The sequence below is a fragment of the Actinia tenebrosa genome, unplaced genomic scaffold (genome assembly GCF_029948245.1).
Source record: "Actinia tenebrosa isolate PJP-AT-01 unplaced genomic scaffold, QUT_ActTen_1.0 PGA_scaffold9__36_contigs__length_13948895, whole genome shotgun sequence".
NCBI lineage: Eukaryota > Metazoa > Cnidaria > Anthozoa > Actiniaria > Actiniidae > Actinia > Actinia tenebrosa.
The window spans coordinates 13,893,949-13,919,181 of record NW_028292586.1 but is presented as its reverse complement, the minus strand read 5'-3'; the positions used below and the strand labels follow the sequence as shown (position 1 = coordinate 13,919,181).

Sequence of the window (25,233 nt, the reverse complement as noted above, 5' to 3'; positions counted from 1 at the left end):
TTCGTCATTTTCCAAGATGGAGGTTCACAGAATAAGATCTGCTTCCGGCCGCTCAACTGGTCGAGAAGTCGAAGAATGGAAGATGGCAAGAGACTGGATGCTTAAAATGGATATTCTACTACCAAGTAAAGCAGCTGATATTAATTCTACATTATTTGATTTTGCACAATCCCTTCGTGATGGTGTCTTGTTGTGTCAACTGGCCAATGCCCTCGAACCAGGAGCTGTCAAGGATATCAACACTAAATCTCAAATGTCTCAGGTACAACAAACTATTAAAGCGTACAAAAATACCTAAACATGACCACGAAAGCCTCTTTAGACAGAAAAACATTTCTATGAAGCGTGTCAAGTTGTACACATATTTTTCCTGTAGTGTCTGTCTCAACAGAGCTTCAAAAATAAACAAGATCCTTGGCTTTGGATCCAGCGCTGCTACAAGTCCAATCTTAACTTTCATTCTCTTTTCCTCGTTTTAGTTCATGTGTTTAAAGAACATCCGGAGTTTCTTGATGGCCTGTACTCAAAATTTTTGTATCACTAATGATGATCTTTTCGATGCAATTGGGCTGTACGATGTCTCTGACTTCGCAAAGGTAAAGTGAATCGATATCGCACACCAGTATTTCTTGACCCTTTCTTCAAGGCGTTTACTCTAAATTGAAGTATAATGTAGTAACACATCAAAAAACGTTTTTGATATAAAAAATCATAATTAGTCTGTTGTCGTTTCGTACGTTTACAACTCACTCATTTTCCTACAAATGAACTTGGTGTTCACACTATTTCGTCTTTTTCGACGTTGCAATTGCTTACTATTTAGCGGTTAGTCCTCTAGCACGAATGGGCTATGTTGACTCATAGGCTATGAGGGCAAGAGGTCAATCCAACTAGTCGGTTAAATATTTAGATGCAAACAAGTCTTTAATTAAAGTTAAATTCAATATTTTGGCTTTCAAAGCCGCCACTTTTCACTACTACTAGGCTTAACTTATAGCCTACTAGTAGCTCATCCAATCAGAATGCAGAATTTTTGATAAAAAGCTAGTTGGATTTGACTAATAACTATTATCTCTATCTTATTACAACCCTTTTTAGTCAAGTTACATACATTTATCAAAACGTTAACAGCAGTGTAGACAGGACTCTTCCTTTGGGGAGGGGAGGTGGAGGAGGGGGTGTAAGTCAAACTTATTGTGAGACTACATAGATATCATACATAGTTGAAAACATGGTGGCCGAGTGGTCGGTGGTTTGGGCTTTGGGTCAACAGGCCTGGGTTTGAGTAGTGTCCTTGAGCAAGATGCTTTACTTCGGCTCTGTCTCACTTCACCCAGGTGTATAAATGGGTACCAACAAATTTTTAGGGTATCCTGATGTGTTCGGGGTAACGTGAGATGGACTAGCATCCTATTCAGGGGGAGTAGCAATACTCCTATTTGCTTAATGCTATAGAAACCAGGTTAAGTGCCCACCATATGGGATTCATGGCTCAAGAGTGACTTTACTTTTGACTTTTATTTTGCTTGAAATAGAAAAAAACTGTAGCCTGCCATAGTAAAGGAGCATGCTAAAAGGAGGTCATTCCAGTAAATTTTGCATGTCATTTTATTATTCATTTGGCAGTGTATCATTATTTTCACCTGCAAAACTTGAAATTTGGCCATTGCCAGGCCGCTTTTTCGAGCCCTGACTGGGCTCCCTGGCCATGCTCCTAGTAAAGCATTTTGCAAGTTTAGATTCATTTCAAGGTTCATTTCAAAAGATAAATTTCAATTTTTTTAGGTTGTACACACATTATCCAAACTGTCCAATACACCTCAGGCACTGAGCAGAAAAGTAGAGTAAGTGGCAATAGAACTTAATTTGTTGTAAAACAGTTAATAAGTAAACTACTACGAGTGGCTAAAGTAATCAATCGTTATGAAATAACTGTTTCAGTAATAAATCTCACAGGTTTCATCTCACATCACAATAGATTGGGTAGAGTGCTTTGCAAGGGCACATACCATGCACACACACTTTCTAGAACAATATTTCTATCCAAAATAACACCTATTTTAATTATATTTTATGAGAGACATAAAAAGGGTGTTTGCTGTGGAATGTTTTTAAAGACCCCACCCCCAAAAAATGCAATTTTATTCCATACAAACTCAGTAATTTTGTTCTTTCTCTGACCCCCCATACCTCTGAAATTTCAGATTCCTCTGTGGGGGAGGGGGAGGGGTATGGATAATTTCTGGAACTACACATTGTCTGAACATTGACAATTGCACATTGTCTGAAATGAGAACAACCTATAGGGCTAAACACCATGATGGGTCATCAGACAATGTCTGGCCAGAATCTGAACTTTGTCTGGTCAAATCTTTGCCTTAATTGTCTTATTGCTTGAGCCACAAACATTGTATGACTCAGCTAAAACTTATTTGGCAGTTCAGTTTTTATTTGGAAGTTCAGTTTCTATTTGGCAGGCAGTATTTTTAAACCTCTCCCATATTAATGAATAATAATAGTTAGTAATTTTAACTTATTTGTGTTTGTTGTTTTAAAGGCCTTTTGTCCCCTCTCATCTTGCTCACGATAATGTAGAAATGCATGAAGAAGAAGATATTTATTCCAATCTTGAAGAAATTGCTTTGTAAGTACTGTTGCTTTCACCTAAGCGGAAACACTTCTAGAGAAAACCGCCACTAATTGGGGGCGTTACGTTAACTTTTGATGACTAAAGTTTGAAGTTTGGCGCCTCAAACTTTGATGTTTTCACATGTAAACATTAGTGGTGTCCAAGAGTGAAATGTTAAAGTTTGCGCCAAATTCCGAATAATTATGATTCATACAAACATTTATGGTCAAAAATTTTCATTCAGATGCAGCGTTACCTAGATGGTTTAGGTATAAAGCGGTGGAAAAGTCCAATACGAGAAATTTTTAGTATGCAATTGCGAGTTCAGCCATTCGCAGTTTCAAAGTGGTTAAAAATATCGAGAAACAGGCAACATAGATCCATTACCAAGTAAATTATCATTTGGCGATAAAGTATTTTAATATTGGAAACTATTTCAGACCAAGGGATTAACTTCTATTCAGGAAAATTATTCAGAGCAATTGATTGATTTTGCTGACTGTGGAGGACTGTCTAACACCACGATATCAAGAAATATATATGAAGAGTTTGAAGTGCCAAACGTCAACCTTTGAGGCGCCAAAAGTTAACTTACCGCCCTTAATTAGTGGCGGTTTTCTTTAGAAGTGTTTCAGCTTAGGTGAAAGCGACGGTAATACATATTAATCTTATTCAGTGCTTAAAAGTTTTATTCAGCACGTAAAACTGTAGCAATATATGCTGTGTTACATTATCAGTATCAACTCATAATTCTATTTCATTTATAACCTTGATAAAAAGCAAGATCACTTCCCTAGATGCCCTTTTGATGGGTGTTTGTTAATTGTTGGTGGTTTGACAGTTTGTCTGCTGTCTTACAGCTAATAAGCAGCACGCCAGCAGTAGCCTGTTTGTCAATCATGTAAAAGTAGGCCATGTAAATTATGGTTAACTCAAGACAAGATACAAGGGATAAATTTAAAAGCAATTTATCTTTGTTTTTTATTTATTGCCCTTCATTAAAACCAGCAAAGGTACAAACTAAAACATCAAATATGTGTTTTAAATAATACCAAATAAAAATTCTAGAAAATGAGAAGCATTCAAGCCAATTATGCATGTTAATAGGCAAATACTTGTTTTCCTGGCCATTATACTTACCAATTTTTGATGGCCTTTTGTCTGCTACATGGCCATTCAATGGCTGTTTGTTGACTGACTGTTGCCATTTTATGTTTACATTTTTCTTTTAAAACAGTGAAATTTCAACTGACAAATGACCATCAGCATATGAGATTCTGTTCTTCCAGTTTACCATTTTTAGATACTATTGTTCTTTTAACAACACAACTTAATGCTCAACAGGAGAAGAGACATAACAGATGAAGAAAATCCTTATGATTCAGTGAATATAGAAGAAGATGATAAAATATATGAAGATCTTTTATCAATACAAAATATACCAGTAGGTGAACTTTATTGTTTTCAGTTTCTGGTTATTACAGTTATTTGTTCCAAAAAATAAAATGTCATGATGACTTTAAAACATACTAAGAAATTAATATTAGTTTAAAGTTGTTGATAGTAGATTAGATTTGGCATACAATAGGTGCTTGGTCAGTGGGAGTTGCATGGTATTAAGGTGGCTTGATACAATAATTTTGAAGCACGACTCCTCTACTTGTATTGCAAACTGCAGGGCACCAGATATACCTTGGCCAAATATCAGTTTATACTAAGTGTAGGGATAGATGGAAGTTTTAAATCGTGTGTATTTCGTGACCATCAGGACACACTCTGAAGGCACAGTGACATAGGTGTATCGCCTTGAATAGAGCCAGACTTTCAGGGTTTCCTTTGTTTGTTTTGTTATGCAGCTCTCTTGTTTTTAAAACTTCACATGTTGAACATTCCATTACACTTGAATATCATTAAACACATGAATTACTACTGAACAATCTCTGAGCAAAATAAATTCAAGTGATTGAATAGTATAAAAAGCGAGACGGTCAAATATAAAACTAAGCATTTGTTCATGAGATGGAAGAGTAAAAAGTGTCAAAGGTCTGCTTGGCTCTGAATCTTTCTGACCTTGAAGACTACCATAGTATGTTTCAGCTAGTGAACTCCGTTTCTCTGGGTCTGGTCAGATTAAGCCACAAAATAGATTTAAAAAATTATCACATGACGTCACTGTGCCTTCAGGGTGTGTCCAATGGTCACAAAATACACAGGATTTTAAACGTCCATCTATCCCTACACTTAGTATAAACTGATATTTGGCCAAGGTATATCTTGTGCTGCGCAGTTTGCAATACAAGTAGATTAGTCGTGCTTCAAAATTATTGTATTGAGCCACCTTGAATACTGTTGCTTAGGAAGGGAGAGGAGGGGAGCATGATTCTGTTTGAGTTTAAAGTAGTGAGCAATCAATTTTTAGCATGCATCACAATATAGCAGGGAGCAATAGCTGTACCAAGTACAATAATAGATCATTTTCTCAAGGTTGCATGCACATCTAACTTGATGGGCCACAAAACTGAAAAATGCAAATTCAGTAAAATTAAGAAGACAGTTTTATATTTAAAGATGAGTATGATCGATTTGATAAATTTTTATGATTTTTATGAAATATATGATAATTCTCATTATTATATGACCGTGAATCTTAGAGCCTGGACACTAGCAAATCGAGCAATCTGATTGGATAGATCTCATCACGGATTGGTCTAGATTCTCCAGTATTAACCAGTCCGATCGCATATTAATCTTACGGCGAAAACATTTTGTTCTTTTCAATGAAATAATATAATAAAACTCTTATCAACCAAGCTTGGTCGGTCTACGGGATTATCTTGACCTCGGTCAGGTACAGACCTCGGTCAAGATTATCCCGTACAGACCTCCCGCTTGGTTAATAAGATCTAATTATAAAGCTCCTGTTCTGGTATCGTGGCCCTTCAAGTTCCTTAAATTTGGATGCCACTCAACCTTAAGAAAATGGTCTATTGTTTACCAACTAACAAAGGTCATCTAGTGCTTATATGATAATGCCAAATGAGGGGAAATACCCCTCATGTTGCGGTTGTGTTCATTTATGTAAGCAAATAACTGTCAACTTGTAAGTCCAGCAAATCATGAACAAGGCTCAAGTGGAGGTCTAGTAACTGAGTCTTACCTTGCCTATAATATTACATTTAACGACATTATAATCAGCATAATGTGTCCTTGTAAGTCTCATATGAGACTTGGTTGCTCAGTGTTTAGAGCATGGCACCTGAATCGCCAGGGCACAGGTTCAAATCCCATTCAAGACTCAGAATTTTTTCTGAGTCTTATAATTAGCAGCTGCATATTAAGTTTCTTGATATACTACGCAGATCAGCTCAATTAGACATATTATAACCGCAGTACAAATATGTAGTTTATTTCTCATATACATACATTATAATTATAGAACCTTTAAATCTGAATATTTTTATAATTATCTATAAGGTCAACTTTAGATTATTCACCTTTTGATTCTGTTTAAAGAAACCAACAAGACAGTCATCACAAGAGGAGAAAAGAAAATATGTCATATCTGAACTTTTAGAAACAGAAAAGGGATACGTAGAAGCATTGCGGATGATAGTAATGGTTGGTAAAATAAAAGATCAAAAGAGACAAGAATTTTTTGCTATTCACTGCACTGTCTTGTCAATGAATAGCCACTCATAATTTACATACGCTACAAAAATACAGATCAATAAACCATTCTTTTGCTGATATTAGCACCCACATCATTTACTTTACAACCAAAGTGGAATCATTAGTGGGGTACATTATAAGCTATACATGGATGTGTTGCAGGGTATGGTTTTCACAACATTGGTCTTAGGTATACCATTTACATAATGTGGTTAGTTCAACTCTGTACATGTTATTTACTGCTATTCGTGTTTGAGTTTAGACTGTCAACATTTTCCAATTTCAATTTTGTGGTCCAAGCAATAGCAGTATCCATTTGCTTGACTATGACTTGAGGAGGACTCTGAAATGCTGTAAATTTCCTTCTTTTCAGACATTTATTTACAACCCTAAACTCAAAGTTATGCTGCACCCTCATGATAAAGGAATAATATTTATCAATATAGAGGTAAGGGATTATGCTAAAGACTAAGGGATTATCGATAGAAAGGAGAAATTAGCAATTAAATTATTTGCAATTTATTTTGGTAAATTAATGAATGGATGAATAAATGAATGGTTGGTTTGGTGTAGGTGGATGGATTAATAAATGAATTTATGGCAAAATGGTTTAAGTAATAAATGGATGGACAGGTAGGAGGGTGAGTGTATTAGTAAATGAATGGATGGATGGCTCAGTGAATGAGTGTATGAAAGAGTGGATGGATTATTTATGATTTATGATTTATATAGCGCCCTTTAATATTATGTGGATATAATCAAAGGCGCTTTACATGAGTTGTGAATGACAGATTGATTTATGCAATTTACAAGCTTGAGAGATGGTTAGTATGAAGTGTAGGCACTGAGGGTGGTCATTGCCAGGCTTTCTTTTTACGTCCTCAGTGGTTCTTTTATGTCCCCCATTTTCACTGTAGGTTAGGAAGGGTTAGGAGACAGGGCCTATGGTTTAAAGTCCTTGTCCGAGAAGGACTTGAAGGTCTAACCATTTGCAGATATTATTACAAAGGCAGCACCTTCTCCTCAGTTATTTTAAGACCCTGAGTGTTGGTCCAGCTGAGGCTTGAACCACGACCTCCCGCACAACAGACCGACACTCTTACCAACTGAGCTAACCGGGTGGTGGTAAATATGGATTGATAGATCATTGGAAGGAAGGATTGGTGGATGGATGGGTGGAAGGGTGGATGGATAGATAGATGGATGGCTTTTTTGGATGGGTGGGAGGTTGGATGGATGGATTGGTAGATAGATGGGTTGGTGTGAGGGTGTGTAAGAGTGGGAGGGTGGATAGGTTTATTGATGGATGGGTGGGAGGGTGAGTGGATAGATGGATTGGTGGATGGATGTATTGGTCTACCTAGAGGCAGTAGGTCTAATATATGAAATTTAAATAATACAAACAGTTTGAAGAGTACAAGTAAATAATTACTATCTATAATTTACTAATTAAAACAAGTATATTAAACAATTAGTTACTTGTTGGTAAGTGGGTTGGAGGTTGGATGGATGGGTAAGTGGGAGGGTGGATGGATGGGTAAGTGGGAGGGTGGATGGATGGGTAAGTGGGAGGTTGGGTGGATGGGTAAGTGGGAGGTTGGATGGATGGGTAAGTGGGAGGTTGGATGGATGGGTAAGTGGGAGGTTGGATGGATGGGTAAGTGGGAGGGTGGATGGATGGGTAAGTAGGAGGTTGGATATATGGGTAAGTGGGAGGGTGGATGGATTGGTAAGTGGGAGGGTGGATGGATGGGGGATGTATGGTTGGATTGGTTGATGGATGTAGAACTAATGCCACAAAATAAATCATTTGTTTTTCAAGATTCTATTGTTTTATATCTAGGAACTTCAAACAATACATGTCAAGTTCTTAGCTAGATTAGAAAGAGCTTGCAATAATGAAGTAGGAGCTAACATTGGTAAAGTTTTTATTGATGCTGTAAGTAATCTTGGCATACTCAACCATTTATGAGCAAACTTTTATTTCATGAATTAAAGCTAATTTTAAAAATAACTATTGTACAGTTGTAAACACATTTAATGTTCTGTTCCTGTTACTTCAGTAACTGTTGTTGTAAATATCACCTATTTCTTTCATTTATTTATTCCTTTGTTCATCATTCCCTCCTTCCTTCCTTCCTTCCTTCATTTATCTATTCATTCATCAATTGATCGATTATGGGTAATTAATTAATCATGAAAGTTATCAATATAATTAACTTACAGAAAGATGATTTTTTAAAATATGGTAATTATTGTGCAAGAATGCCAGATGCTCAAACCCATGTAAGTGTTTTTTGTTTGTTTCATGTTTGGTGTTTTATGCATTATGTGGCATGCAATCCTGGTTATATATATTTAGTTTGTTCAATGTGCTTGATACACAGTTTTTATGCACAAGTGAAAAAGCAAGTGAATAAAAGCTGTGTTTTCTGTTTATTATGTAATTACATACTGAGATTTTCAATTTGGTTTTAATTAAAACATTTCAGTTTACAAAATTAAACTGAAAAATCATTCATGGGCTATTTTACTTTCATTGATATTCGAAAACGCTGTCTTACAAGCATAATAAAAAGCCTATCTGAATGACTTTTTGACATTCGAACTATCAAATTAAAGTAATATTCTCAACCTCTAGGCTCTATCTGCTGAAACTAGGTTTATTTTACATGGAAAACGATAGAGAAAGCTTACTGAATATAATTTTTTTATTAAACTTGCCTAATTCTTCCAACAAAAATAGTGTCTTTCCTCATTGTAGTCATATAATTATTTCTTTTCTTGAAAGTATTTTAGAAACTTTTCAAAAGATTTAACAGCTTTTCTTTAACTTGGATTAACAGCTTTTCTTTAACTTTGCAAGTTGTATTTCATTGATTTTCTCTTTGGCTTTGTTTTTGGTTGTGATTGGTCCAGAACAGTGAACTGAAACAGGTTTTTAGCGAGTAAATCACAGTATGCATATAATAAATACCATTCCATTTTTGGTCAACCTTTATTTGGGCACAGTTTTTATCTCAAACATTATATGATTACAGATTGATGAGTTGTCAAGGAGAGATGCAAAAATCAAAGATACTTTAGAGGTACATTTTACACTTTAATGAGGCATTCTTGAAGTAAGAACTCTGAATTTTTTTTAAAAGTTAAATTCTAGAGTGGCCCTTTATTGCTCCACTCCACACCCACCCTACTAATCCCCCTCACACACAGACCCTAGTACATGTGAAGTTCAAAAACGAAAGTATATTGTCATGTGCTGTTCTGTTCTGTTGCACTCATTCCTCTGGCAGATAATATATGCATTTGCCTATCATTCCCTAGTTGTTGTTACAGCATGATCAGTTCTCTGATGTGTAATTTCTCTTTTATTATTGAACAGGATTGCCAAAGGAGAGCAAAAAGCAAATTTTCATTGAGGTCTTTGTTAGTAGTTCCATTTCAGAGAGTACTCAAGTACCCACTGTTGATACAGGTACATACGTCTCACATCAAACCTGCCTCTTCTTACCACTCACTTCCTACAAGATCCATTATCATATGTAATATTTACCTCTATCCTATTAAACCTATCATCATCATCTTCAACTAATACAACTCTCTTACCATACTAATAATAATCATCATCTCAATGTTGTTCATCGTTTACTCTAAGATGAAGGACCATCATGGGTACACACATCTTTTTTAAGCATGAGTTTAATTTGGGTGCATGTGTTCATGGTGATGATGTCATCTGAATGTTTTGATCAGCAAAAATTAATGTCAAGAAAACAAGTTGGGATCTTTTGTCTTAATATTCACTTACTAGTTTGCTATTTGTTTGTTAATGACAATATTATTAAATAAATTTAGCATCTACTGAAAGAAACCAAGGGAAATCATCCTGACAAAGCAATGCTTGAGAAGGCTCAAGAGTGTATTCAGGTAGAACAATTTATATCAGGTATTTCTAAAGCAATTTGCACTGGATCAGGTATTTTCATATATTGATTATAAAATGATATAATTAAGAATTTCTTCCTATAGTGCTTAACTTTCCATAATGATGCTATTATTTTTGTCTATATGTGAAAGAACCAAAAATCACAGTATTAAACAAATGTTTAAGGTAAAAAATTCTAACAGCAGTTTGAACTGTCTATCTACAATTAATGACAAATCCTTCTTATCTTAGGATGTTGCTACTTTCATTAATCAAGTAAAACGTGATGATGAAAATCAGAAAACTGTTAGGGACATCCAAAATAGGTAATTACAAGTTTATTACTACTGGTCACTGTGTACTTTATTACTATTTAAATAAAGTTGTCATTATTGTTGTACTATTCTCATCTTTCTATCTTTCCATTCTCAAGCTTGACAAGTGAAGTGGTAAGTGCAGATAAATAATTATGTATATTATATTGCAAACATTGACACACTTATGCCTACAAATTTGTATATTCAAATTAAATTGTGTTTAAAATTTTTATAACTAGCTTTCATTATATTGTTAATTTATATTTTGCAAGGGCGAAGACCTGGAGAAGTTTGGTAGATTGATGAAAGATGGCGAAGTTCAAGTAAAAATTGGTGATCGACCTCCAAAGAAAAGGTGTGTTATTATGTAATATTTTATTTTCATTTAGTAGATAGGAAACCTATATAATTGAGACTTTTCCATTTGTTGTACTTAAAAGTCACTAGCTAGAAACATTCCAGTTGTGATGGTTTTAAATGAAAAATTTTACTTGTAGTGCACCTACAATACCCAGGGCTTTCAATAATATTTGAAGTAGATGGATGAAACTCAAAAGTACACGTCTGTTTCCACAAATTTTACTTCTTATTTATTAAGACTGATTCGCAAAATAGCCGGCGGTATGAAGGTAAGTACCCGGCGATAAACCGCTGGTAGCCGCCTTCTATTGAAACCCCTGAATACCTCATTTTTATTCAACCTTTTTTTTTCAGACACGCATTCTTGTTTGACAGAGCACTGATCATTTGTAAACACAAGGTAATATCAACTACTAACTACACTGTATCTTCCTTATCTAAAGTTTGGACGTTGTTGTTGTTGTTGTTGTTGTTGTGTAAAACGAAATGCATTCCATTGTACTTCATGTTCCAATAAACATGTATGACTGCTCTTATTTCAGTGTTAATGATATTTATTTTGTTTTTCATGTAGGGAGACACATACCACCACAAGGCAACACTTTTCTTGGATTATTTTGAATTACAGGAAAATTATACTTTTGGTCCTGGAAGAGGAAAGGTAATCATTTATAAAACTACATTATTCCATTTCTGGTCAGACATTGGAGCAAGAGAAAAGATGCCAAGCTGAAATAAGAAAAATAACCATCCTGCTTTTCAATATTTGTAGTTTCTTCATGGCTGGAGTATGAAAGGGGAAACCCCAGAGTCAGGTATTGTATCCTTATACACCATCATTTGAAATATACTCACAACAGACAGATGGACAGATGGACAGATGGACAGATGGATGGACAGAAATTAAAATCATTATGAGATAGATCAAAGTCAGAGCACAGCTAACTTAAAAATGAATTAAAATTGGAATTTGTTACGTTTTGAGAAGGAATGAAAACTGGAGAACCTAGTTAAGAAACCTAGTTAACAAACTCTGCTCTCATGTGAATCAAACCCCAGACCCAAAGGGGAGAGGCATTACACTACTTCTACACCAAACTTGATTCTTTTCAACTCCAAAAGGGTTGGAAGGGTCCCAGAAAATAATACATAATTTTCTGTATGGAACTTACCATGCTATTGAAGAGATGGATAGTGTTTTAAGACTAACACATTTAGGCTACGAGTGGCAAAAAAATATATAATAAAATAGGTTAGAATAATGTGTTTTTTTTTCACTGAACTTAGTTTATTTTTTCTCTAGAGAGGAATTCATGCTCCTTGTATGCAAAGACATTAGACATGAAGGACAAATGGGTTAATGAAATAAAGCGGGCAATGTAAGTTTGATTGAATTTTTCAATGTATTCTTGAATTCGTTGTGTTCAAAAGGTTGAGTGCTACATGGATCACTAATAATTCAATTTGTGAGATCACTCCAGCCAGTATGATATAAAACCTTAAAATATTTATATAAAAAATATTCTCATTCCTTAATAGGGATAACCTCAAACTACCTGGAATAGATCAAAGTAAGTGAACTCAAGGAAAAGCTTCTAATTAAGTTGCATTAAATGGACATTTAGATTATAAAATTATAAATTATAATAGATTAAATTATCATTTTTTCTTATGTAGGAAAACACAAGTTTGATTTATATACTTTTGGAAATGCAACTTACTGCAGTATCTGTCAGAAACTTTTATGGTAAAGTCTTATATTTAATATATACTGAGTTATAAGTTAGGATTAACTTCATAAATAACAGCCATTTTTTTAATCCTTAGGGGATTAATTCATCAAGGATACAAGTGCTCTAGTAAGTACTCTCTCTGATATTGTTATGAGAAGCATGGGTAGTGTAAGAGACTAAGGCTGGTGATCAATTTTCTGAGTAGGCTCTTTAAGAATAATGGATGATGATGGTGTAGTAAGGGTAGGGGTATTTGATGGTAAGGAAGGGATGTTGATAATGATGGGTGTACTAAGGGGAGGGGCATTTGATGGTAAGGAAGGGGTGTTGATAGTGATGATGGATGTACTAAGGATAGGGGTATTTGATGGTAAGGAAGGGATGTTGATAATAATGATGATGTTGTAGTAAGGATAGGGGAATCTTATAGTACCAAGACTGATGTTTATGATGATGATGGGTGTACAGTGGTAAGGGGAGGGGTATTTGATAATAATGTTGATTATAATGATGTTGATAGTGAGTTAAATTGATCAGCTGGGAAGGGCTGTTAATAATGTTAGGTGTGCTGATGTTGGATTATGTTACTACTTAGGATAAAAATGATATTTTAATGTGGATAAAAGGATGTGAATGGTGGTGGTGATGATGATGATAATTTTTTATAGGATGTGATACAGCCTGCCACAAGGACTGTATCACTAAATGCAATTCCTGCAGAAAAAATACCCAAGACAAACAGTTTTCAGGAATTTCACCTTTCCAGCCCATGCGTCCAGGTATGGGCAAAGGAGCAATTTCAGGAGGACAAACATTAAGCCCAGAACCTGAAAGAAGACCACGGAAGATCTCAGCACCTCCTCGTATTGGTGTAGCAGGTATTTAAGGCCCCATCCACACTGTACTGTATCAGGAAATGTTTGTACCCGAAAACATTTTTTTGCGGATACGAAAATGTTCGCATTTTTGAATCATTTTCGAATCGTTTTTGCTGTCCTGACACATATCCGGAAATTTCTTGATTTCACTGATGATGCTAGTGCCTAGTCCTTTAATAAATAGTTTTTCTCATTGAGCATGTGCAAAATCGTGTTTACATCAGCGTATTCGAAAATTTGCGCATACGACCGTACACACATGTCCGTATTTGAGCATATTCAAAAATTTCCACTCTATTGACTGTTTTCAAAAATTTCCAGATACGGATACAAAAATTTCCGGACACGTGTGGACGCTACGCTTATCTACAAAGAAAATTTGCAAAGACACAAATTTCCGGATTTGTGTGGACCGGGCCCTAGGGCATGAAAAGTAATACTATTTGATATAAAAATCATCATTAAAAATGGACCAAATCAACTTGAGTGTAATATATCCATTTCAGAACACCTTATTCCCTTATGAATATATATTCTTTGTTTGAGTTGTATCCATTATTTGTCTTAAAGTATGAGAAAACATTACTCCCAGGCAAGTGAATTTGGTCCATTAACTTAAATTACCATTTAAATACCTTTAGGTTGGTATGATAAATCTTTCTTTTACAGCTGTATATTATACACATATTATTACATACATGCATGACCAGCGGATGTTGCTAATAGCTATTGTATCTTTCTAATAAAAATGTATTTCATTTTCTATTGATCACCAAAATGACTTCCAGGTTCTTTGAGAATGCTTGCAAACTATCTAATGAGTATCTGCATGCTCCCCATTACACCGTGAAAGGATATATTAATATATCTTCTTAATATATGCAATTAATATATATTATTATTAATAATATATATTTGTTATAACATACTTTAAGTAAGGATTCTTGCTTTTCCATTCTATTTACTCTCATTTTCTTAACATTTCTATGAATAAATTAAGGCTCTAACAATACTTGCACATGATAAGCTAAAATAATGTTTGGCTGTTTGTAGGGTAACTGGCAAAAGTCTTTAAAATCAAAATAAACCTGCATTTACTTCTTTCTTTATGATTATAAGGAATCTTTCATAGGGTTGTATATTTTAATTCTCCCCTCTTCCTCATCTAAAAGGTAATTCCTCCTTATAATTCCTTATAGTAACATAGTGATGATAATGATTATAACGATAGAGTAAGATATATATAGTTCTAAGTACATTTTTATCTTGGAAAAGTGTGGACATCCTCTGTTAAAAATTTGTGCAGTGACAGCTGACAATCTCATATCACCTAGCTAACAAGATGCTTAGTACTGGTAATTGAAATACTCTTAGTAACTCTACTATAATCCTATATGACAAATTTCCACTTTAAAAGTAACATTGAAGATTGACATTCTCTAGATACGTGATAATAAGACACCAATACACACAGTTTTCACTCCTGGATATTCCTCCATCTTTTAGCATCTTAAGGATATTTCCAGGAAAGTTGGTGGTCAAAAACATATATTTGGTTTTACTTATTTTTTGTTTTTCTTCATTTCCATTTTGTTTGTATTGTTGTTATTGTGAGTCATTACTAATCCAAATGTTATTGCTCTCCTCCTTTTGACATATTATTTCATTTATTTTCTTACGACTGCCATATTTAACTTTCATGGTTTATTGTATTAATTATAAATATTGCCGTGTTATAATATGTTATTTTGATTTCCTACGGTGCCATCCTATAAACCCCTTGCATGTGACATCAAAGCGGCTCGATCTGGGGGACAAAACAAAGGATTTCCAATCTCCTGAGGATTGGAACCTATTGTTTTGTCCCCCAGATTGAGCTACATTCCAAAGTGCTGCAAGGGGTCTACTGTCCACTCTGTTACCATTCATGATCATCCTTCACATTTGCAAAAATAGGGACAATGTACTTCATAATGAAAATTCACACGACATGAAGGGCTAGCTGAACTTATCTGAGAGGTTTCTTGACACAGCACTTGACACACCTGCGCATCATATTAATTTTCATGGACATGTCACAGGACAGCAAGATTGTGCCAGTCATAATAATACTCAGACATAATAATCACATCTTCATAGTTTACCCTATTGTCCTCATCATCACTACCCCTACCATCATTGTTACCACCAATGTCCTCTTTAAATTTTTATATAAATCACAAACATGATGAAATCTTTTCCTTGCTAATATTGCATTTTATTGATAATTATTATTGCTTAGATGTTATTTGTCATAACCAAATAGTGGGGCAAAACAGGGTGATAAATGGTTTCCTTCATGCAAACGACATTTAAATCTTCCTGAAATTGAAAGCTACCTTGTTATCATTAGATTTCTCCAGCAAACCAGCAACTTTAGTAAAGCAGTTTTCTACACCAACATCTCCTACTGACTGGCTACATTCGAGGGACAGACCCCCATACAAGAGTACGTAAATTGCAGCTTAAAAACTAAATCAGTGTGCTAAAACAACTACAGTCTTAAATCCCAGGAGTTTGCGATTTCTCAGGGAATAGTAAGATCTAAAGTAATAACTCCAGTTTGCATGTGGTTTCCCAGTTAATAACCAAACACTGTTGAATCTGTTCACTGTAGGTAGATATACTTCCTTGTAGCCTGCATGTTAACTTTTTTCCCCCTAGTATGGACTATTCAAATATTTCCCAGTGGTGAGAAGGTGGTTGAATTGAGACTGATAAAAAGTAGGAGTAGGGGAACATCTGCTTTTGATAATATAGTGATTTTATTATACTGAACGACAGCTAGACATGCTCAGTTAAATTATATCCTATAAAATGTTCAGTTGAATTATATTCTAGTCTATTTGATGAGTGGGTTGTTTAAATCCATGTCTAGACTGACATATCATTATACGCTAACATTGAATAAGAAATATTAAATAAATAAATACTAACTTGTAATTATTGTCCAAATGAATGTGGAAAATAAACAAGTGAACAAGAAACAATCAAAAATGGAAAAGCAGGAATTATTCCTTAGTAGAAAAATATAATCAAATTTTTTTGCATTTTTTCCCTTCTTTCAGCCAATGACATAGTTATAGCCACATCGAAGTAAGTATCAACTAAAATTGTTGTTACTAACCATGCTGCAAAGGGGAAAACTTTTAAACATTGTTTGGCTTGCTTTAGTTTTCAGGGAATGGCTCCCGGTGGCAGACCAAGTCTTAACCTTGCTGTTGGTGATGAAGTAGAAGTAATGAACCAGTCTGATCCAGAATGGTGGGAAGTATGTCAATATTTAGCATTATATTGATAGTATCTTTAGCTCCAACACCAGAAAAATTTTGATAGTCGTTTTGGCATAATGTTGTCTGACAGTTGTTTTTCTCCTCAGGGACGATCATCTCGAACTGGTTCTGTGGGATATTTCCTGCGAAGTCATGTTGCTGAAAAGGAAGAAAATACTGACAGAAATAGAAGGAAAAGCCAGGTAGGTACAGTATTTAGAATGTGAATGGATAGGAAACAAAACTGTGATAGTAGCCATGCCTCAATTGATACTGTGTTTTATGGCTTTCAGAGATCTTCAAAACGTGGTCATAAGTATGAGGAACATACCTTAATGGAAGAGTGAGTGAATGATCTTTAAATGTGTATCATTACAGCAAGAGAAAATAAATTAAGATATGAGCAATCTCTTGTATGTAGGCTTGCAATAGCCATGATTGAGCACAGTCTATTTGATGCTATTTTTGAATCACTCATTTGATCATATTTTTTCTGCACATGCAGACTGCGCACACGCATTTTCTCTCCTGCATTCTGCATTTCCAATGTCATTTTTGATATCAACCTTTGTATGTTAGTTAATATAAGACAAATGTGCTTCAAAACAGATTAGATTAAGTTATTTCTTGATGTTTCTGGTAGGACTCCAGAAAATATTTCGGCTGCACCTGAGGATATGAATGCAGAATTATTGCAGTATGCCTGGTAAGACTTCTTTGTTAATAAATATCTATTTGTTTTTGCTGGCCATACCTGGCTGCTGGCATGCTGTCTGATGATTCAAAGATTGGTAGTGACACCTTTTCACTCAGTTATCAAACCAGTGTGTCGCCACCAGTTTTTCTCACTCCAAGTTTTGGAATTGACTCCATACTTTTTACCAGGTTTGTTGGTAAGATGGATCGTGCAACTGCTGAAAGAGAATTAAGTCAAAGGTCTGACGGAACTTTCTTGGTGAGGGAAAGTGTTAACCGTGAGGGTGAATATGCATTAAGTGTTAGGTAGGTGTTAAATTATATATTATTTGCATGTATGTTCATAACTATTAGTAAATTCCAAAAGAGTGAGCCTGTATATATTCAAAATTACTTGTAATTGTAAACAAAATGAAGACTAAAATGTGATGTAGAAAGTGGATAATAATGTACACGTGTCGGCTGGACATGAAGTACACAATTACATAGAAAGTGCTCCGTGGCCTTTATCCTTGGGGAAATATGAATTTACTTATGAAAACATGTCAAATGTTAAGAAAAGAAATCCAGTTGCATAAGAGCCGACCAAGCTTTGAATTTTGAGGAATCCAAATCAGAAACTAGAATTAATGTAATTTAATTTATTGCTTTTTATGCACCTTGCACGATTTTTCAGAAGGAACGCAAATATGTCTTCTTTTTCCCACTGTATCTTTCAGATTTCGTGTATCAACTAAGCACATCAAAATTCCTTATGATGGGTCTTTCTGTCTTACACAAGCCAAGGTTTTTACCAGCATCACGGTAAATGATCTGATCTATGATTTTGGTGGCTTAGCAAGAAGGGAACATCTGTTTTTCTTGGTTTGGTTTGAGAGGAAACTGAATAAAAAACTAAGTAGAGGGATTTATTAATTAATATAGTAAGCCCTATGAGATGGAGAGCTTGTGCTCTAAAAAATAAATATTCTAACTTTTTTTAGGAATTAATCCAGTATTATCAGGATAATACCCTTGGAGTTAGTTTTCCTGGTCTCGATACAACTTTACGATGTGGGATTAATGAAGAATTAGAACAGGAAGGTGAGCTTTTTTAATTTTATCATCAACTTCAATTATTTTCTTTTTGATGTTCAACACTTCTTCAATACTTCTGATACTGGATCTGTTATTGGTTGATTAGTGGTCAAGGAACTCTAGGCAGAAGTTGGTTCAAAGTTTTCTTCTTCTTGAAGCCATGCAATGTTTATATAAATTGCTTTTGTGAATAAGTTCAATAACTGATACATTTTTCAGGGCTTGGATGGGCAAAAGCATTGTATCCATACACTGCAAGAAATTCCAAAGAAATTTCTATTCAAGTAAGGACCTATTTCCAGATGTACCACATGTATAATTATACTTATGTGAAATTATATTGGTTATAATTTGCTTGCCATCAGAGATTTTCAATATACTTTAGGGTCAGCATGACCTGTGGAATTTTTAACAGATGTGTTACAGAGTATCCCCTGTATGTAATGTACTGCAATTTTGGTTGTGAGGTACAAAAAATGCATGGGTGGTGGTTGTTTAACACAGGAAGTGAATAGAGGATGAGCCATGATCATGTTGAATAATGCTGTTGAGTACTTTGTTCCATTGCAGCAAAGCTACACAATTACTAGGAATCTGTGTATGCTCAGATATTTTATTACCATCAGAATATCACTGAATCTTGCTGTTGGTTATATTTTGCAGAAAAACTCAAAAATTCTAATCCTAAATAAAGATGGTGACTGGTGGAAAGGTGAATGTGATGGCCAGGTATTAGACTTAGGTCTATTAGTATGTTTAACTTACTTAGAATTATTTAGGAGCCCAATCACATGCAACACATTTTCTTGTGTTTCAACTTCACTCTACTGCTAGAGCAGAGTGAGGATATAAGTTAGTAATATTTGAATAAAGGTAACAAAAGACAGACTGAGACCTTAGGCTAGGCATTCTGATGTTGTGGAAGTTGTAGAACATTAAACATTGGGGCCCGGTTGTACAAAGAGTGTATAGCTCTATCCAATGGATAAATCTTATTCAGTGGATAAAATTATTTATTGGATAACAGCATGGACTTATCCACTGAATATTAAAGCATTTATTCATTGGATATTACTATCCACCCTTCATACAATCGGGCTCTGTCTTTTCATAATTTTCAGTATTAAAATTAATTATTAATATTCTTCTTCATTCATTTATTTATTTTTGTACAGGTTGGATATTTCCCATCCAATTATGTTGAAGAAATAAAAGAATAAAATATAGGAACCTACTACAAAGTAAACAAAAGTTTTTATTTGGAGTACCGAGTCAAGTAGTCAAGAATATTTTGGTGAAGTTGTGGAAATATTCTTTTTGAAATCCTCATTATTTCTGAACTATATCTCTGCAGTGTGCAAATGTGATGTCATAGTTTATTTCCAATGTGCATCACGATTATCACATTAAATAAATGCCTAGGGGAGAGGTCCATAGGCTATTGTAAAAATAATCATTATACAAAAGAAAAAATGATTTTTCAAGAAAATAATATTATTAATAGTATCAAAGTCTCTATAAAACATTGTAAAATCATGAAATATTATTATAATTATGAAATGTTCAGGTAAATGTAAAAAGCTTTGGATTTTATCGTTTTTCATTCATGAACTCAAAAATTTGTTTCAAATTGCCCTATTTCATAATGATGTCACATCAAAACAGTCTTTTGTTTTAACGCAAAGGATCATGGTCCCCAGAGGGGGACAGAATGACAACAACACAAAGAAAAAAAACACAATACATTGCATTTACAAAACAGAAAAGGGAGGAATAACAACAAAGTACTATTAATATCGAAGGATCTTGATATTGAAACATAACATATATGGAAACTGGACAATTTGAAGCCAAAATTTCGGTGAGAAAGAAGATTTTGTCAAATTCCCTTTGTTCTTGGTGATTCTGTCCCCCTTGTAAACAAACTGTGACGTCAATATGAAATAGGGCAATTGAAAGAAGAATTTAAATTGCATTTTACTCCCATGTCTACTGATTTAGAAGTTTTACTGTAAAGGGGCCAACGAGGGGGAGGGGCTGGGGGGCTGTAGCCCCCCCACTTTTTTCCCAGATTGTGAAAGTAAGCAAGCTAGTCCTTGTAAATCCATAACCAGTGCATCTGGAGAAAGACCATTTTCAGCAGCTTAACGATTAAAGACATGGCTGAGAACATGACCCAGAAACGAGCAATAATCTTGTACTTCTTCACAACTGATTCTTTGGATACAAAGCCATCACGATTCTTTTCAGTGACATAAATAAAAATCAGAAAAGAAACTTTGGGAAATTCAAGAAGCAGATCTAAAGTTCTATCAGTATGTGATGTGAACAGGCAACGTACACGCATAACACATTTTTTTATTTCCATTAATTTGTTTTTAGCTTACAGTAGCATGATAGTTTTTTGAGAAGTTTAAAATTGTAAAATGTCCTGGGGGCATGCCCAAGGACCCCCTAGTTTGCTCCTGCCTCCAGCGGTTGATAGCCCCCCACTCTAAGGGGCGCTCTGCAGCCCCTGCTGTAGATAATAGTTTGCCTGATAGAAAGTATGGAAGGAAAGGGTAGGTAGGTATGGGAATCATGATTCAAACAAATCTTGACTGCCAAAAGCAGCCTATTTTACTAGAATTGATCATACTATTCTAACTACCTAAAATAATGGTGAGTATTTACATAATTGATATTACATCATACCTTGCCCTGTATGAATTATATTACCACAAACACTCCCTTTTGTGTCATCCTCATGCCTCTGAGCTGTTCTGACTTCCCACCTAACTCACATGAGGCTTTGCAGAACTGTTTACCTGCCAGTATACCTCTGTCCAATTAAGTCAAGTCTTAAAGGGGGCTGTAAGAAAATAAGTTTTTTTGATGAGAAATCTTCATTCCCCCCAAAGCCCAAAAATTCTTATGATGACGTCAAAATTGTTAGACCGGAAACGGAAATAAAAAGTAAAACAGAAATATGAATTTGATACCAGGCTGCGCGCGGAAAGCCGAGCTCCTCAGGTTCGACTGCCAAGATGGCGGCCTCTTGGCGAGAGAGCATTGATAGTCTAATATCAACTGCTTCTTCACCGAAGTCTTCTATTCCCGTAATATGTGCAACGATATGTAAAAGGTATGCCTTTGCACCGTTATTTGTATGGTTTGGGTGTTTTTATTTAGAGGTTCTTGTGCTACGTTTGTTTCACCGTTGTCTGTATTTGAGCAAGTCTACATAAGCTTTCAATTTTTAATAACGTAACGACATTTCCTAAAATAAGGCCTCTCATGGCTTTTCTCTGGTGAAAACATCAATGCATTTTAATTTTTTTATACAGTTACTTGTAATTCGTCATTCGTTTTCAAACGAACCGATGAGAACTAAGAAAATAAACCTCAGAAAATCGAAAGATACTAAATAAGCTTTCCGGTTTCTTTTCGATACCCGACCGTACTTCGTAAGAATTTTTGGGTGTTTAACGGGGGGGAAGGGGACTATAAAAGGGAGGGGGAAACGTCTGAAATATGTTCTATTTATAGGCAAACATCGAACTAAACATGAACTTAATCAGCCAAGCCTATTAATCTTAAAATAGGCTCAATGGTATTCCATAGGATCTACAGTAGTCTAGGATGAGTTCGACTAGTCAAAGTTGGATATTCCAACTCTGGAGTGACTTAGCAGCAAACTTTGTTTTAAACAAGCGTGGAAGTAAATTGAAATTATTCAAAATAGTAAATGCATTGAGCAAATTTCATGAATTATGAAAATATGAAAACGAACAAACACTTATTCATCCTAGTGAGCATTTGCTGTAGAAACATTATTTCAAAAACAATATTGACTCAAAACAAACATTTTAACAAAAGGATTTGTTGGATGTTCTTTTGTCACCCAGTAATTCATCTTCAGAGTCAAGTTAAAAAAATGAGAGACAGTTGATAGTATTTATACTTCTAGTTCAGTCATAATGTAAACGGTATTATTAGTCTGTATTGTTCTGTAAAGATGATTGCTTTTTATAGAATGTACACTGTACAAACATGAGATGATTAGTATGAGCTGTAGTCACTGAGGGTGGTCGCTGCCAGATTTTTTACATTCTCGGTGGTCCTTTAAAGACCCTCCAATATTGGTTAGAATGATGAAGTGTGAAGAGATGTGACCACCATTCGAAGTCATCAAAGCTACTCAAAAGTTTGACCATTTGTAGATGTATTTTCAAAGGCAGCACTTTCTCCTCAGTTATTGTAAGACCCTAAGTGTTGGTCCAGCCGGGACTCAAACCACGACCTCCTACACGAAAGTCTGATGCTCAACCAGCTGACCCAACCAGTTGGCAGAATTACAATTTTGCTGTTGGGAGGCTCATAACTGTGTTTAGACTTACAGTATGTAAGGCAGACAAGAAAAAGTCAATTTTTGGAGTAGCTTTTCTATTTCATAGCTTTAAATATCCTGTTCATTTTTTAAATATGTACACTTAATTTAATTGTTTGACATCATCTGGTTTTTACTTTGTTTTAGTGAGGATTTGATATTTGAAGATGATGATGAAATTGAGGGGTTTATACCACCATTTGTAGCCCTTGCATCTCATAGCATTGGCCTAAACATCAGTCAATGTAAGTACTAAGAAACCAAGGGGGTTGTTGCAATTACTGCAGTTTTCAATATTCTGCAAACTTGGTAGTTGTTAGCTGCATGCTAAAATTTTAATTTAATTTTTTTTTTTGCCGTTGTCAATCAAAAAAATTACCTTTTATATTCTTTACTGGTGGCAGTGAAAATCCAATTTCACAACCAGCAGTCAAAATGTCGGAGTTCACAGAATATGGAAAATCTCAAGAAGCACACTCACCTCTAAACTAGAGATGGAGTCTCAGGTTCTATTTCTGGACTTGACATTTAATTTTAGTAGATTTTGTTAGGTCTGTCCCTCATTTCAATGGTTTTTCCCAAGGTACTCAAGTTTTCCTCCCTCTGCAAAACCTAATAAGCAAAATTCCAATTCAATCTATGAGTTGATGATGCCCTGACTTTGATCTGCCCCTGATTTGTTTCCAAGATATTATTCAAATTTGAAGGTGTTTTAACTTTTTCATACTGAATGAATGCTATGTTGCATAGATGTAGACAGCATGTGTACTGATAATTATTATGACATGACAGTCATTGAACCAGTCATGGAGTTTCTGCAAAATGCACACCACAGTAATTTATCTCTGCTCTAGAGATTGCAAAACCTAACAATCTAAATTTGAAGGATTAGTTTTTGCATTAGTCACTTAAAATCCTTTGTGTTTCTTTTCCTCTTGGGAGTTCACATTTTACTTCTTCCTGGGAATAGGGTAGCTCACCTTATTCTCCCCATGGTTCAAGGACCTGTTTGCACCACAGGTAGCCCAAGCTTGGCTTCCGTGGTGTCCTGTTATAAGGAAGTGTATGGGAATTCATCAAAAAATTTTAAATAAAATCATTGAAACATGAAATAACGCCTCAAAATTTTGCCCGATCATTGAGAAATAGCACTTCTTTTGCTCTGCGTGGTTATTTTTTGAATTTAGCCTGTTTTAAGATTTTTTCCCCACCAGTAAGAAATAAGAGAAGGTTGCAGACTCAAGTCCTAAAAGCAAACCATCACGAGTCTTTGAAACCTCGTACGTCTTCGAATTTTCTTTCCAGCGCCAAATTTTAGTCATGACCCTTCTCTCACATCCCTATAGAACCAAAAAAGTCGCATTAGAGACTAGTCTTCACCTGTTTAAGCCATGAAATTTGCCTGTATTCATATAGGACTTCGCTTGTTCTGACCCATACTTGGAGCTCACTGTACACCAGTTCAACGGATTTCTTTCAGCAACCGACCCGAGGTCACGCCGGAAGTCTTCGTATCGTAAATGCAGATTGAATTTGGATAAAGTCTTTCTTCGAAATTATAAGTTAAATACTTTTGTATCTTAGACCGTTAAAAAATACACTCACCATAATTTCAAAGAAAGACTATATCCGAATCCGCATTTACGGTGCGAAGACGTCCGGCGTGACCTCGGGTCGATTGACAAAGGAAATCCGTTGAACTGGTGTACAGTGAGCTCCAAGTATGGGTTAGAACAAGCGACCGAGAGCCAAATATTTTCCTGTACGGCCCGACTAACTCAGTCAATAAGCATATTATCATATGACCCTCACGAAAAAATCGATAAAAAGTAAAAGAAAGAAAGAAATAGTAAATAAAAGCTAAAAAAGAGAAAGCGCGCGGATTCGAGCAGGGCCGTACGCATCAGTACGGCCCTGCTCGCTCAAAGCCGTCTGGCCCCCATCACATGACTTTTTCCAATGGTTTTATTAGAGCGCGCGAGCAGGGCCGTACGGGTCATATGATAGTACTAATTAATACTATTTAATGTTCACAGTTTTAGTGCGTGCACTCTAATATGGCTAATGTATGATCAAGTGAATGTACTTTTCAATAGGCCATTCACACATGACTAGCATCCTTAATGCATCTAAAATACTTCTGAAGTTTTGTCTGAAAGAGTTAAAGAAGACAAAAGACTTTTCTATTTTGTCAAAGGTAAGTGATTAATGTTGTATAGCTATGCACATTTAAGCTACCATGACATGTTCCACTAGGGTTTTCCAA

The 25,233-nt window shown here is 35.2% G+C and overlaps 2 protein-coding genes across 7 annotated transcripts in view; both read left to right on the top strand.

Annotated features, from left to right (window-relative positions):
- LOC116298673 (proto-oncogene vav) lies at positions 1-20,773 on the top strand. 2 transcript variants are annotated; one of them, XM_031707203.2, is made up of 35 exons: positions 1-262; positions 480-596; positions 1,786-1,844; positions 2,558-2,644; positions 3,974-4,073; positions 6,143-6,247; positions 6,672-6,746; positions 8,142-8,237; positions 8,525-8,584; positions 9,340-9,387; positions 9,684-9,776; positions 10,157-10,228; positions 10,479-10,552; positions 10,660-10,675; positions 10,816-10,898; positions 11,258-11,303; positions 11,478-11,564; positions 11,676-11,718; positions 12,207-12,282; positions 12,443-12,474; positions 12,581-12,650; positions 12,731-12,762; positions 13,305-13,514; positions 15,907-16,002; positions 16,622-16,649; positions 16,728-16,824; positions 16,933-17,028; positions 17,119-17,168; positions 17,469-17,531; positions 17,711-17,827; positions 18,241-18,325; positions 18,505-18,604; positions 18,818-18,882; positions 19,262-19,327; positions 19,774-20,773. In XM_031707203.2, the coding sequence occupies exons 1-35, from the start codon at positions 17-19 to the stop codon at positions 19,816-19,818; spliced, it is 2,835 nt and encodes a 944-aa protein (XP_031563063.2). In that variant the 5' UTR covers positions 1-16; the 3' UTR covers positions 19,819-20,773. The 2 variants fall into 2 exon arrangements, with proteins under 2 accessions (XP_031563063.2, XP_031563071.2); XM_031707211.2 differs by lacking the exon at positions 15,907-16,002.
- Positions 20,774-21,610: 837 nt separating this feature from the next.
- The window catches only part of LOC116290180 (E3 ubiquitin-protein ligase UBR4), a 72,095-nt gene continuing 68,472 nt past the window's right edge, over positions 21,611-25,233 (top strand). For all 5 annotated transcript variants that reach the window (XM_089024832.1, XM_089024834.1, XM_089024835.1 and 2 more), the window contains exons 1-3: positions 21,611-21,722; positions 23,115-23,212; positions 25,064-25,164. In XM_089024832.1, coding sequence (XP_088880958.1) covers positions 21,625-21,722; positions 23,115-23,212; positions 25,064-25,164 — 297 coding nt within the window. In that variant the 5' untranslated portion in view covers positions 21,611-21,624. The remainder of the gene's footprint in view (positions 21,723-23,114; positions 23,213-25,063; positions 25,165-25,233) is intronic.

Bases quoted from the DNA above. Each gene is read 5' to 3' on its own strand.
- LOC116298673 (XM_031707203.2), top strand. From the start codon at position 17: ATGGAGGTTCACAGAATAAGATCTGCTTCCGGCCGCTCAACTGGTCGA. The intron at 9,777-10,156 runs GTACATACGTCT...AAATAAATTTAG, and splicing joins AGTACCCACTGTTGATACAG to CATCTACTGAAAGAAACCAA. The intron at 17,532-17,710 runs GTAAGACTTCTT...ACTTTTTACCAG, and splicing joins GAATTATTGCAGTATGCCTG to GTTTGTTGGTAAGATGGATC.